This window comes from Pseudophryne corroboree, chromosome 9 (genome assembly GCF_028390025.1).
Source record: "Pseudophryne corroboree isolate aPseCor3 chromosome 9, aPseCor3.hap2, whole genome shotgun sequence".
NCBI classification, from domain to species: Eukaryota; Metazoa; Chordata; class Amphibia; order Anura; family Myobatrachidae; genus Pseudophryne; species Pseudophryne corroboree.
Window position 1 is genome coordinate 397,688,974 of NC_086452.1, and position 14,726 is coordinate 397,703,699.

Genomic DNA, 14,726 nt, shown 5'->3' on the forward strand with positions numbered 1-14,726 from the left:
TTAAATGGAAAATTATGTTCACAATTCCTATGAGAATAGTTGTCATTTGAAAACATCTGTTATTCAGGTCAGTTAACCCCCTTATTGCTGTGGGGGAGGGAGATGCAGGATGTTACAATTCAAGAAGGTAATATTATAGATCCAAATCACTATGTTCTAAAAACTTATTTTTTCCTTCTTTTTTATAACTTAATTGTAACCGTACACTGATCTGCTTTGTTAGTGAAAGACTATAACAAAACAGTGTAACCACAAGTTGAACCAATAATACTGTGGCCTTGTGTATTATTGCATATAGTCTAATAGATAACCGTTCACTAAAGCTTACATTTGCAGAATGAGGCTAATATACAAGAAGATATTAATGTGACCTGTATTCCTTATTGTGTGTCTTACCCTTGTATCTGTCTGTAATTCTAGGTCAGAGACTAGTCAGTGTTGGGGGAGTCAGTGAAACGTCATCTATCATAGTGCAGTCTGTGACCCGCGCCTCCACAGAGACTGTATATAGTGCGCTGCCAAGGTTTGCTTCAGATGCCAGTAAAGTCACATCCAAAGGGGCCGGTCTGTCAAAAGCCTATCTGGGACAGAAGAGCATGTTCACCGTAGATTGCAGTAAAGCAGGTAAGAAATCAGCCTGTCTCTGTCGTGGTGCCGGGGGAAATCTGGCTGTAGTAATATGTAGCCTTTATCTAAGGAGACTGAAAGGTCGTTGACACGACTATGGGGGTCATTCCGACCTAGTCGCACGCAGGTGATTTTTAGCACTGCTGTGACCAGGTCATCGCCGCCTACAGGGGAGGGGGTAAGAGCTTTGCAGGGGTGCGATCAGCTGTGCAGAGAGCTGCACAAGCAAAAAGTTTGTGCAATCTCTGCACAGCTCAAGACTTACTCACCTGCTGCGATGACCCTTGCTGTAGCTGACGTCAGGATCCCTCCCTGCAAACGGACGGACACGCCTGCGTTTTCCTCAACACTCCCAGAAAACGGTGAGTTGACACCCCTGGCCGGCCTCTTCCTGTCGATCTTCTTGCGTCCGCCCCTGCGAACACTTTTTTCATTATTCTCATCGCTTTTGTCACCGGGCAACGAGGCCCCTGCGCATTGCGACCCACGCGCAGGCGCATTTCAGTCCTGATAGCACTGCTGCGAAAAACGTCAGCGTGCGATCAGGTCGGAATGACCCCCTATGGTTTTACACATGGAACCCATTTGGGAGTCCTTTCTGTTGTGCGTAATGAACGCATGTTTATCCTGGCCCATTTAAAATACCTGGCTGGCTACTAGGTTTGAATGAGTGGCTAGTGAATTATGCATTATTATCTGCTTTATCTTTTTGCTTTAAAATAATACATAAATAAAAAAAAACATTCTGTTCTTTCCCGACTTGCATATTTTCTGCATTTAAAATAGTCTTCATCTTGTTGAAATATTCACTTTAGTTCTTTTTGTGAAGATTGAAAAGTAATAATCATCACGGGCGTTCCTGGGTGTTGGCCTGGACTGAAAGTGGATGCTTTCCCAAACGCTGATCACAGAGGCCATGTTTAGTGGAATTTCAGAAGGAGACACTGCCCCTGCCATAGGCTGGTGCAGATGTTGATGGTGGAACATTCAGAACCACCCGCCGAGTTGCACTGTTCACTAGCTTTGAAAGTTAGCGTTTCAGGGCTTGCACAGTCCGGCGCTTGCTAGTACGGAGAGGGCGGAAAATAGCATTTGCATATTACCGTCACTACGACTCGGCAAAATGTTACAGCCGTGCATGCATTAGAGACTACATCTGTATCACCACACTCAGGGGTAGATGTATCAAGCCTTGGAGAGAGATAAAGTGGTGAGAGATAAACTACCAACCAATCAGCTGTCATTTTTCAGTTACAGCCGGTAACATGGCGGTTATCAACTGATTGGTTGGTACTTTATCTCTTTTCACTCTATCACTCTCCAAGGCTTGGTACATCTCCCTCAAAGTGTTGTTTGTCATACTGTCTTTGCTGCATCAGTCCTTCAACATAATGACTAAAAAATCCTAAACACAATAACTATTTCACTAGGAAAGATCTGAGGGGATGCTTTTGGTATGTTTATCCTTGATCTTAGTATTATTTATACAGCGCACACATTCTGTATTGTGCAGCACTGTACAAAGCATTTTTTAGTGATTCACATCAGTCCCTGGCCCAGAAGAGCTTACAATCTATTTTCCCTACCACATGAACACAGTATGTTTTTGGATTGTGGGAGCATATCCACACAAATGGAAAAAGCATGCAGACTCCACACAGATAGGGCCCTGGCTGGAATAGAACACATGGCTCAGTGCTATGGGGCAACACAACTAACCATTACGCCACAATGACTCTTGATAAGCTGAAGCTTAAATGTAACATTTACTTTTTCTTTTTCTTTGTTATGTCCTTTCAGGCTCTAACATGTTACTAGTCGGAGTACATGGTCCCACAATACCCTGCGAGGAAGTATCTATAAAACATCTGGGTAACAAACAGTATAATGTCAACTACCATGTGAAGGAGAAAGGGGATTACACTCTGGTAGTAAAATGGGGAGAAGAGCACATCCCCGGGAGCCCCTTCCATGTCACCGTCCCGTAAAATCCATACATTTTCCCATCAGGATTCAGAAGAAAGAAAAGACCTTTATTGTCTGATTCTCGTGGAGATACCATCGAAGGATCTTCAGAAGTGAACAAAAACTTTCATTGTAATTTTATGTGACTTTTTTATACTAGGGAAATTTTAAAATTTTACATGTATTTTAGGTGTCCAATTTATAATATAAATAGCGAATCTCTACTGCTGAAAGGGCTTATTTATACTTGTTAATATTGTCTAACCCATTGGATGCCAAGTACAATTACTTGTTCATGGCGAAAATTCTGAGTGATGATTTCATAAGGGGACCAATTAAAGTTTCTTAAAGATCTGTATGAATTAAAACTGTATTACCTCCATCCACCCAGTGTCCGATATGTAATGGAACTACTGATTATCCCTGTTCTAAGCCTCCGTCTAATGTCTACTAAATAGCATCTGAAGTGAGAATTGTGATACTTAGAAGTAGTTGTGTGCCTTTTGTGTATGTGACTATTCAGTCACTGAGTTAAGCAGAAAGGCAAATTAAAATAGCTCTTTACCACTGCAGTAAGTGATGCTTCCACCGTCAATAGAACACTAAATTATATTCTAGCCCAGTCTCTGCTGTTTACATGTTAGACCGAATGTATATTTTTGGGAGGGTTTTCTATAAATGCCAGCAATCTTATTTTTATTGTTGACAAAATAACTGCAATCAGCACATAAATTATTACTGTTATATAAGGTCACACTGATATCAAATGGGCTGCGTTTGGTTATTTTTTTTTATATATCCTGATGATTAGTACTCATTAGTGAAGGGCTTGGGTGTAGTGATCATCATCTGCCTCTGTTGTATGTTACTCTGTTTTGTTGCCAATCAAACCCCTGCTGAGTTATACTGCCAGAACGGCATATTTGTATGCTTATTATAATTAATGATAATTATATGATCATTGTATCGTTTTGGCAATCAGCTCATCTGCTATATACGAAAGGGAAATACATTAAACAAATGACACTAGTATCAAACACATGGACAAGTTCTACTGTCCTGGCCCAAGGTATAAGGTAAATATATAAATGTATGTAACAGATAATTTCTAGCCGATTGCTAGAGCCCAGTCATATATGGATTGTAAGTACCTATTGCGGTTCCTGAATAATCAGCTTGGAAAACCTTCTTTTGTTCATGACCTCAAGCACAGATGCTTTTTTTAAAGCAGACTTTCCACGGGGTTACACTTTCACTGGTGAAATGCGCAAAAGTCATTTTTAATAGGTAAACAGTATTTTGTTTTCTACATAAAATAACTTTATAGCAGACTGTTTTCTGATCTTTTCTAGAATATGCAGTGCATTTTAAAACACTATTTTGGATACACTAGCTGGCATACCGAGATATTTGAAGCTTTTACTGTGTTTTGTGCCTCACTCTGAAACTCACTACTTTGTAAACCTGAAACGGAGAAACCAATAAACTGGAATAAATGGTTTAGTATCTGATGCAAACACTTGGCTGCATGTTTTTGTTCTGCTACATGATTATTATAGTGACTATAGCAGGGGCGTTTTAAGAGAGGAGGAGGCCCATGTGCAGCCTTCTGCTTCAGGGGCCTCATCCTCTCTGACTGATGCACAGGATTTAATACTTACCTCTCCGGAGTCCCCCGACGGTGCCATCCTTCTCCGCAGCGGCAGTAGAGTTTGAGAACAGACTCTATTGCGCATCCGCAAACCTCCGGGAACCTGACCCTGGGACCACACCGGGATACTTACGTTCTGGATCCCAGCTGTCTGAATGCAGGCGTCGGCATTCTAACAGGTGTCAAAATTCCGCTGTCTGCATTCTGACTGCCGGGATCCCAACTACATCCCTGTCAGCAAGCTTGGCCAAGATCTGTTCAACTCTGAACTGGGTGGCATTATGCAATAATGCGTAAATTTACATCTGCGAATATATTATATGATAAAGCTTGTTATATGTATCCGTGTAAACATATCCATCGGAATCAGCCCCTAAGTGAGTAAATAATATAGTGTTCTTAGTTCTCTCCCAAATGTTTGTTGAACAAAGTATGTGAACTTTTGGGATCAGTATGAAATACCTATAATCAAAATCCCGACAGTAGTTGACCGACGGTCAAGATTCCAACAATGTCAAAATACTAACAAGGGCAAAATACAGACATTTATTTTGCCCTTGTTTTTTGGTGTGTATGTCGACATAGGTTGACATAGACACCGTATAAGTGTACCACGTCCCCTCGCTGCGCTCGCCATGCTTCGGACACGGTGCCTCGCTGCGCTCGGCACACTATTATATTCCCCCTCCAGGTCCACTGGGATGTTAAAGTATGAACAAGTCTGTTTCAATAAAAAAAAAAAACATGAAAAACTCTTGTCGACTTTTTGACTGTTGACATTTTAAATGCCGGTATTTTGACCATGTCGGGATTTTGACCGTTGGTCAGTGGTTGTCGGGATTTTGACTGTCAGAATTTTGATTGTAGGTAAATGGACTGCATCCCGAACTTTTATTTAGCGAATATGTTAATGGGATCTATACACAGCAGTCACGTAGTTCAGGCTTGTGTGGTGTGAATGTGTGAAGCCTTTTCAATGAAGAACAATGCATTTATTGACTATCAGAGCTTTTATAGTTACATTTCTGCAGCATATCATTTTCTCTTAAGCAGTTAAAAGGGCAATTCCTGTGTTCCTAATTTTATAGTAACAAAATGTAGGTTTTCTTAGTATAAATATGTGATCAATATATGTTTTTTTTATTGTAGTTGTTACTAAATGGATTATAAAATGATCACTTATTTCTGAAAACAAAAACATGAAACAAACTCAAACTTAATCTAAATATCAAGCCGCCCACATTGATTATAATAGATATTTTTTTTATGTAGCAGGACTTGCAGTTAACTTTGAAGTATTTGAGGTCAATATACAAGTTTGTTTCTGCCCTGTTTGAAGTGCTGGAATTGTGTGTTCTAATGTATTCATGGCCTGTGTTTAGTGTTTTTGTGCAGTGTTTGTCCACCCAGCCCCTCCCTACTCTGTTTCTCCACAAGGCCGTCGCCATGGAGATCTCTGTAAACTGTAAACAGAGCCAGTGATCACATATCCCAGGCCAGGCTGCTGGTGTCCTCCTCTTCCTAGAGGTCTCCTCCACTGCACCTGTTTACTTTACATACCACCCCCTGCTCCCAACATGAGGGACCTGCTCACAACCAGGAACCAGAACTGCTGGAAGGAGCTCATTGAAAAGGAGACATTAACCAGGATGACCTGGAAGCTGAAACATAGCAAGGAAAACCCAAGACCACAGCAACCAGAGTCCACCAGAAAGAGGAGACAGGTTTTTATTCCCCAGGTAGAGACCACCCTCCCTCCTCTGGTTAATACAACCCAGCCGTTGGTGAGCAGGACCGAGAAGACAGACTATGACCACATGGATACCCTGGACCTGGCTGAAATGAGACCAGTCACTCCTCGCACCTCCCGCGTTCTCTATGATGGCTTCTCCAAGGAGGGGAAGGGAAGGTCCCTGTATCTGAAGAAGAGGAAGCAGTTTGGCCCAGAAGAAAAGTATCTATACCCATTATTGTCCTCTTGGGATTATGGCTGGAGGTTAGGTAAGGATTTGCCATAAAAGATTTGCTAGCACTTTTCTTGCCTGCATCAGTAATTGGAACTACGTATTTCACAGCCATTATCTGCCGTAACAGGCGCCCATGAGCAAGACTGTGATTTGGAGTCCTATAGGGGGTGATATTTAATAGGGATTCTGGCACCAACCTGTTTTACTCCTACTCATCAAGAATGCCAGCCGCCTCTACCACAGCATTGCCAGCTCTGTTACTATGCGGCTCACAGCATGTCAAGGGCCAGATGTGCGCAATTGAATCCTATAGACTTTGGTGTCATATTCGCCCTGTTCATTAGCCAGACCTCTATGGTCTTGTCACACAGCAAAATCCAGTGCCCCATTTTATACAGTTTATAATTACAAAATGAGTTACATCCTCGTTACTTATTAGGGCATTGCGACATATGTTCCAATGAAATGGTATTGCCACTATGGTGATGACTTACTACCTGGGACTGAGGAGGGCAGCCTAGCGCAAAACCACTCCGTGGTTAGGTGGGCCTCTTAGGTTACCGCCTTCTCTTCCACCAGGCCACTAAAATATCTAGTTACAGCTCTGAGGCCTACTGTGCTTATTACTAAATATTGCTCTACTTTTACCGATTGTACATTTGTCATCATTCTGGATTGCAACAAGAAAAAAGGGGTGAAGTCATGACTTGCTCAGAGGGTTTACCTACCTGATAACAGGTGGCTTACTTTACTTTGTCCCATCCTGTTTCTGTGGGTGTGGATCATAGGGTCAACAGTCATTAGGTTGGTTGGTCGACATGGTCATTTTCTTGATAAAGAGACCAGGAACCCCAATTAGTGCACAGTGTCCTTTGCTTCGCTCGCCATGCTTCGGGCAAGGTGCCACGCTCCACTACCGCTGCGCTTGGCACAGGTTATTATTTCCAATCGTCCACGTGGATCGGAAAATATGAAAAAGTTACAATTTAAAAAAATGTGACAAACTCATGTCGACCTAGTGACCATGTTGACCTAATGCATTTCGACCAATAGTGCTCGACCTAAAGACTGTCTACCTAAGTGTGGTCGCCCTGAAGACCGGATACCGTTTCTGTGTACTTATGCAGTTGAAGGGTTTATTTAACCTATAGTATGTTGTTTTGTGGTACAATATATAACAATTTTGCCTGTTTTGTTTTTAAATAGAACTTAATGTTTCTGTTCCAGATGACGTAGTGAAGGAATTCAAGGCTCCGAACCATGGAAGATCCAGGATAGTGAAAGACACATTTTACACCAGGAATGGAATCCTTTCTGTCCCAGCAAACACTGACAGAATGCTGTGACATCCCAGCTGGCTGCTTCTGTGTGCGGTTTACACTTTGTACTAACTTAGTTACCTGTCTTGCTGCTAAAGCTTAACTGAACCGTCACAATGTAAATGGCTGGGTGAGAATTGACACCAGATTAGCAATGTAATTAAATGTTTCTGTGCATACTCGAGTGACTTAAACAGATTCATCTCATTATTTGTCTACATTCCAGGCAAACATATTCTGTGCATAATAAAGGGTCAGGAGTGGTTTCTCTGTTTACCAGTCACTCTACAATACAGTATCCATTACCCAGCAAATGATTGTTAAACAGGTTCTTCAGGATGAAGTGCTGCTCACTAGAAGTTACACTGTAACACCACGTTACATAATATATCTCCGTGTGTCTAGAACATGCACGGAGGGATGCAATGGAGTTCGAGATCGCCAGAGATGTGGGACGCCGGGCCAATCGCTGACGTTTTTTTCAAAGGGGCAAACACTTACACGGCAAAATTATGCCTTGTAAGTGTACATCCGGGATGTAGTTATGTGACCGGCGGTCAGGAGACCGCTGGTAACAATACCGACGGCTACATCCCGCCCCCCTCTAAATCCGGGTAGTCGGCATGCCGACTAGCAGGGACTATTCCCACTCCTGGGTGTCCATGGAACCCATAGAGTGGGAATAGAACCACAGAGCATCTAAATGCCAGGATCCGCCGTCTGTTTTATGACCGCCGTTCACACATACCCAACCTTTGACAGATCTAGATAAAAATCTGCTAAGGTGCCCGTGTTCCTTTTATCAGTATGACAATAACTCAGGAAGAAACTAAAGGTGTGTACACACTGTGAGATATTTTCTTTAGATTTTGACTATATAGTCAAAATCGCAAGAAAAGTTAGTGCAGATCGCAAGGTGAAAGTCACCTTGCGATCCCGATGCATAATCCCACCAGGTCGGCATTGCAAGAAAAGATAGACTGTGCAGGCAAGTCAATCCTTGCTAGATCGGTGTATTATCTAGTTCAACTCACATGTCAATGACATCTCACATAAGCCAAAATCGTAAGCACACATAGCCCATATATCAAGAAAAGTTAGTCAAAATCGGTGGTGCTGGGCCCCGGGGAGTTCAAAGGAAATAGCATAGTCAAAATCGGCCATAGCAAGGATCTCACCGTGTATACACACCTTGAGGGCAGCGGGTGAAGGACTACTTTGGGTGCGGTCTGTGCAGTGTGCTAGGTTATATAAGGGATGCATTTGTACATTTGCTGTGTGGGAGTTTTTTGTGTCAGCTCTGTTATTGTGAATATGGATGATAATCATTGGCTAGGGCCAAACTCTGGTGTATTGTGCACAATAGCCTCATTACTTGGAGAAATAAGCAGAGAAGCTGTAGGTATTGATGTACAAATAAATGAAGATTTGCTAAAGGGGCACAGTGGAGGCAGCCGGGGATGGAACTATTTGCAGAGGCTGAGGGCGGCCTGGCACAGTAGGGGCCGCTGCTGCCTCTCATTATCCACACACCTCCATGCAGCGCTACTACTTCCAATTCTTCTGCTGATTGTATTCTTCCCTGCTCTGGGGCGAAGGTACAGGCAAGAAGAGCAGAGCTGCCGGAGCAGGTTATCGCATAATCTAGAATTCTGTTCTGCATTAATGTCAGCCGTGTGCATTTATATAGGGACAAGTCAGTGACTTCTATCTATGCAGTACATAGGGAAGATCGCTGGCTATCTGTAGTCTTCTCCATATGCACATCAATCGCTACCTTGGTCTATTCTGATTGGATGAAGTCTGAGAAGGGGGAGGAGAGAACAGGGCAAAGGCAGAGAGACTTTGCTGCTCTTCTCCCATCAGGAGCCTCCTTATACCACCCGGAGATGGCATTTTTTGGGGGGAGAAGCAAAACAGAAGGCAGAGCTTTCCATGCTTCATTGTTTGTACTGGTGTTGCGCGCACACAGAGTCGTGTTTTGCTGCCGTATCATTTGCTTTTTCCAAATGCTGATGGGTATCCAGCACTGGGGATCCAGTTAGTAACATTACCGATCGATGGCAGCCTATTTTGATTAGTTTTACAGTGATACCAACAAATATGCTGCTAAGTAGTTAACAATACTCACCTGTCAGGTAAAGTCCATGGTGTCTCCCTCCCCGATTGTGTAATCTACTGCATTACCAGCAGTAGACTGCCGGCGACATGACCGATTGGTAACTAATGCACATTAGTTTAATATTTGTCTACTATAAACACTGAATTAATTGTATTAGTTCTCAATTATTTGCCGTTACTTAATTTTGTTTCTATGTGGAGGCTTCGACAATGGTGAACTATGATCATTAAGGGATGAAACTGTGGAACAGCATGGACAAAAGTTAGGGATTATAATTCCAAACCTGTAAAGAATGATATATTATTGTCTAGAAGTAAATGGAGGCTTCTGTGCTAGAAATAGACAGAACGCTGGTGGCCTTCATACAGTAAATCATGAAGGGGCCATCAGAATTAAAAGAATGATGACGTACTGTAACTGGCAAAAGTTCTGTATTTGCCAGAAAGAAACCTAAAGTCACTTTCAGAATTCTATGTCACAGGCAGCGGCGGATTAGCTGAGCTGAAGGCAATTCCGGGAGAGTGGTCTTGGGAAGTCTTTCAACTTGTGATAAAATTATTAAGTCTTTCCCAGGTGAACTTTGTGACAGTGGACAATACTCTCTGGCCACAACATCAAAAGAACAGAAGAAGCAAACCCACATTCAACACCATGGAAGTTCCAACTAGGCCACGCATTTCTTCCATTTTCTCTCATCTCTTGCATACTGAGGGAAATCAAGAAATAGGTTCTAGCAATTCTTCCATTTTGGCCACAGTATCTGTGGCTGCTGGTAACCTGGTGAGATGTTCAGGATATACCTTGGCCTCTACTGCTTTGTAGAGATTTATTGCTACTATAATGGGTCCAATCTTTCACCAGATATAGAGCAACTATGTTTCATACCATGGAAATTGTATGTGAAGTGCTCAGAAATAATATCAGTAACCAATACTATCATGCAAACCAGAAATATTAACTAATCTATAGCTTATGAAGGAATTTGGAGGAAGTGTATTTTTATGGCATGGATCCAACTAAATCTACTATTCCAAACATCCTCGATTTTCTGTAAGACTCAGTGTGGGTCTTGCTTTCTCTCAATTCAAGGTACAAGTCTCAGCCCTGATTGTTTTTCTGGGAAACAAACTGATCATCAATTCGGAGTTTACAAAACTCCACCTTTACAGTCCAGGTTTTAAGCATATCCATGTTTGCGTTAATACAGTCAACTCAGATTGACTGAACTAAGTCACCTCTGCTTAAGCATGGTTATCCTTAAAGCCTGGGCTGTAATGGAGGAGTTTGGGAAACTCCGCATTAATTTATTCCATGCAGTGCATATAGGATTTTAATTACCTACCGTTAAATCCTTTTCTCGTAGTCCGTAGAGAATACTGGGGTCCATTTAGTACCATAGGGTATAGACTGGTCCACTAGGAGACTTGGGCACTTTAAGAAATCAATAGTGTGCACTGGCTCCTCCTTCTATGCCCCTCCTACCAGACTCTGTCTAGAAACTGTGCCCGAGGAGACGGACATATCCTGAGGAAGGATGTAACAGAACAGTGGTGAGATTCACACAAACAAGAGGAAAGCCGTGCTAACCAAACTGAACAGGAACAGCAACAGCTGAACCAACAGCAGTAGTTAACAAAGTAACAGGGCAGGAAACACGAAGCACTGGGCGGGCGCCCAGTATCCTCTACAGACTATGAAAAAAGGATTAAAATCCTATTTTCTCTTACGTCCTAGAGCAGGGGTGGCCAACCAGTCAGTGACAAAGAGCCAAAAAACCTTGTTGGGTACGTCAAAGAGCCGACATCGAGCCAATGGCGTGCATGCAAAAATGGAATGTGGCCTCGTGCCTGCTAGACCACACCCCTGGTATAAAATACATTGAAAAAGCCAGAACGACATAAAATACATTTATTAAAGCCAGAACCATTGAAGAAGCCACTTTCAAAAAAATAATTGAAAATGCGAGATTCAAATAATAAACTTCAGCTCCCCCATGTGTCACTCCAGCCAACACCCTCCTGTCACTCCAGCCAGCTCCCCCATGTGTCACTCCTGCTACCACCCTCCTATGTCACTCCAGCCAGCTCCCCCATGTGTCACTCCTGCTACCACCCTCCTATGTCACTCCAGCTAGCTCTCCCATGTGTCACTCCTGCTACCACCCTCCTATGTCACTCCAGCCAGCTCCCCCATGTGTCACTCCTGCTACCACCCTCCTATGTCACTCCAGCCAGCTCTCCCATGTGTCACTCCAGCCAGCTCTCCCATGTGTCACTCCAGCCAACACCCTCCTGTCACTCCAGCCAGCTCTTCCATGTGTCACTACTGCCAAGACCCTGCTGTGTCACTCCAGCCAGGTCTCCCATGTGTCACTACTGCCAAGACCCTGCTGTGTCACTCCAGCCAGCTCCCCCATGTGTCACTCCAGCCAGCTCTTCCATGTGTCACTGCTGCTAGCACCCTGCTATGTCACTCCAGCCAGCTCCCCCATGTGTCACTCCTGCTACCACCCTCCGATGTCACTTCAGCCATATCTCCCATGTGTCACTACTTCCAGCACCCTCCCACGTCACTCCTGCCAGGACCCTCCTTTGTCTCTCAAGCCAGCTCTGCCATGTGTCACTCTAGCCCACCCTTATGTATCACTACAGCCCCCCACATCAACTCGTGCCATTGCAGCAGTCCCTAATGTGTCCTCTGTTTGCTTGTGGGTGTCTCACCTCTAGTATCTGACTCCTTCAGTTTTCAGTCCCTGTAGTGCTGCTGTGTGTCTGGCTGGAGTGCAGTGGTTTCTGTATCTGTTGTGGTCACATGATTTAGAGTGTTGGGAGCCACATTTGAATAAAAAAAGAGCCACAGGTTGGCCACCACTGTCCTAGAGGATACTGGGGTCCATTTAGTACCATGGGGATGTACCAAAGCTCCCAAACCGGGTGGGAGAGTGCTGAGGTTCCTGCAGAACTGATTGACCAAACTGAAGGTCCTGAGAGGCCAAAGTATCAAATTTGTAGAAATTTGCAAATGTGTTCGAACCCGACCAAGTAGCTGCTCGGCAGAGCTGTAAAACCGAGACACCCCGGGCAACCGCCCAGGAAGAACCCACCGACCTAGTAGAGTGGGCCTGTACTTTAGGAACCGGCAATCCTGCCGATGAATAAGCCTGCTGGATAGTAAGCCTGATCCAGCGAGCAATAGACTGCTTTGAAGCAGGACACCCAATTTTCTTGGGATCATAGAGAACAAACAGCGAGTCAAATTTGCTGTGACGAGCTGTCCTCTTCACGTAGATCTTCAAAGCCCTCACAACATCCAGGGACTTTGAGGTAGCAGAGGTGTCAGTAAGCACCAGAACCACAATAGGTTGGTTGATATGAAACGCAGACACCACCTTAGGAAGAAATTGCTGACGAGTTCTGAGTGCAGCTCTATCTTCATGAAAAAATCAAATAGGGGCTTTTGTGAGAAAACACCCCTAGTTCAGACACATGCCTTGCAGAAGCCAAGGCCAACAGTGTAACAGTCTTCCACGTAAGAAACTTAACGTCAACCTCCTGTAAAGGTTCAAACCAGTCCGAATGTAGAAACTGCAACACCACATTAAGATCCCAAGGTGCCATGGGAGGCACGAAGGGTGGTTGGATGTGCATAACACCCTTCAAGAACGTCTGAACCTCAGGGAGCGAAGCCGATTGTTTCTGGAAGAAAACGGACAAAACCGAAATCTGGACTTTCAAAGAGCCCAAACTTAGGCCCACATCCACACCTGACTGTAGAAAAAGGAGAAAACGTCCCAGTTGAAATTCCGATGCAGGAAATTTCTTGTTTTCACACAATGAGACATATTTCTCCAAATATGGTAGTAATGTTTAGACGTTACCCCCTTCCTAGCTTGGATCAGGGTTGGAATAACTGTTTGGAATGCCATTCCGGGCTAAAATCTGATGCTCAACTTCCATACCGTCAAACGTAGCCGCGGTAAGTCTTGATAGATGATATTGAGAAATGTAGAAAGAAATATTACATTAAGAAGATCGCGTTTATAGGTCATCCTTAGGGTCAGTTGTGTGGTGAGGGACAAGATTTGCTTCTGTTTGGCCACATATTTTATGACTGGCAGCCACCAGCACTGGTTTTGCCTATTATATTGACCATGAATAATTTGAATTGGTCCTGGACCACCAACCCAGGGCACCCCTGCAAGTGTCCCGAGGCACCCCAGGGAGCCACGGCACACAGTTTGGGAATCTCTGCCCTATGGTACTAAATGGACCCCAGTACCCTCTAGGACGTAAGAGAAAATAATTTGTCCCTCCGTCAACTTATCTCTGGCTTTATGGAACTTCAACCTAAGGTACTTGTGGATGCAGTCTTTACACTTATGCTTGAGGTTCCTCTGAGATAGATGACATTAAGAGCAGTTTTCTTAGTAGCAATTATTTCTGTCAGAAGACTTGGGAAGTTACGCTGGGTACACACTTTGACGACCCAGCGATCATGCGAGGGGTTGCTATGATGTATTTCATGCCCATTTGCACACTCCAAGATCCACCATACAATGGCATGATATAACACTACATCATACCTCCCAACTTTGCCCTTGCAGTAAGAGGGACACACGCAAAAAGGGGGCGTGGCCTGCGAAAAGGGGGCATGACTTCACTGACGACCCTCGATCGTGATCCTCGCCCCCATTTTAGTCACTGAGGGGGCATGCCCAGCGCTCTGTGAGCCGCTGGCATGCCCCCTCTCCCTCTGTCTCCAGTGAATAAACGCTGTGCGCATGCGCACAGCGTCTATTCACCGCTGCTCTGCTAAGCAGGGCAGCGAGAGACAGAGATTCCCAACTGCCCCCCCCCCACCCCACCGCGGGACACTGCGCCCCGCGGGTGGGACAGCGGGACAGTCCCCAAAAAACGGGACTGTCCCGCGAAAATCGGGACAGTTGGGAGGTATGCTACATGATTACTGTAACTGCTCCGCATCGTACATCACATGCTCCCATCTGAGGTGCGGCACATCAAATGGAAGATGCAAAACCACTCAATTCATCAAATGATGATTTGTGTGTGCACACT

The 14,726-nt window shown here is 44.2% G+C and overlaps 2 protein-coding genes across 5 annotated transcripts in view; both read left to right on the plus strand.

Annotated features, from left to right (window-relative positions):
- FLNB (filamin B) overlaps positions 1-4,109 on the plus strand; it is a 382,553-nt gene extending 378,444 nt beyond the window's left edge. For all 4 annotated transcript variants that reach the window (XM_063940867.1, XM_063940868.1, XM_063940870.1 and 1 more), the window contains 2 exons: positions 421-624; positions 2,428-4,109. In XM_063940867.1, coding sequence (XP_063796937.1) covers positions 421-624; positions 2,428-2,615 — 392 coding nt within the window. In that variant the 3' untranslated portion in view covers positions 2,616-4,109. The remainder of the gene's footprint in view (positions 1-420; positions 625-2,427) is intronic.
- A 1,450-nt stretch (positions 4,110-5,559) lies between these two features.
- Positions 5,560-7,723, plus strand: LOC134957073 (protein SPMIP1). Its single transcript, XM_063938829.1, has 2 exons — positions 5,560-6,244; positions 7,438-7,723. The coding sequence occupies exons 1-2, from the start codon at positions 5,821-5,823 to the stop codon at positions 7,554-7,556; spliced, it is 543 nt and encodes a 180-aa protein (XP_063794899.1). The 5' UTR covers positions 5,560-5,820; the 3' UTR covers positions 7,557-7,723.
- Positions 7,724-14,726: the final 7,003 nt, after the last annotated feature.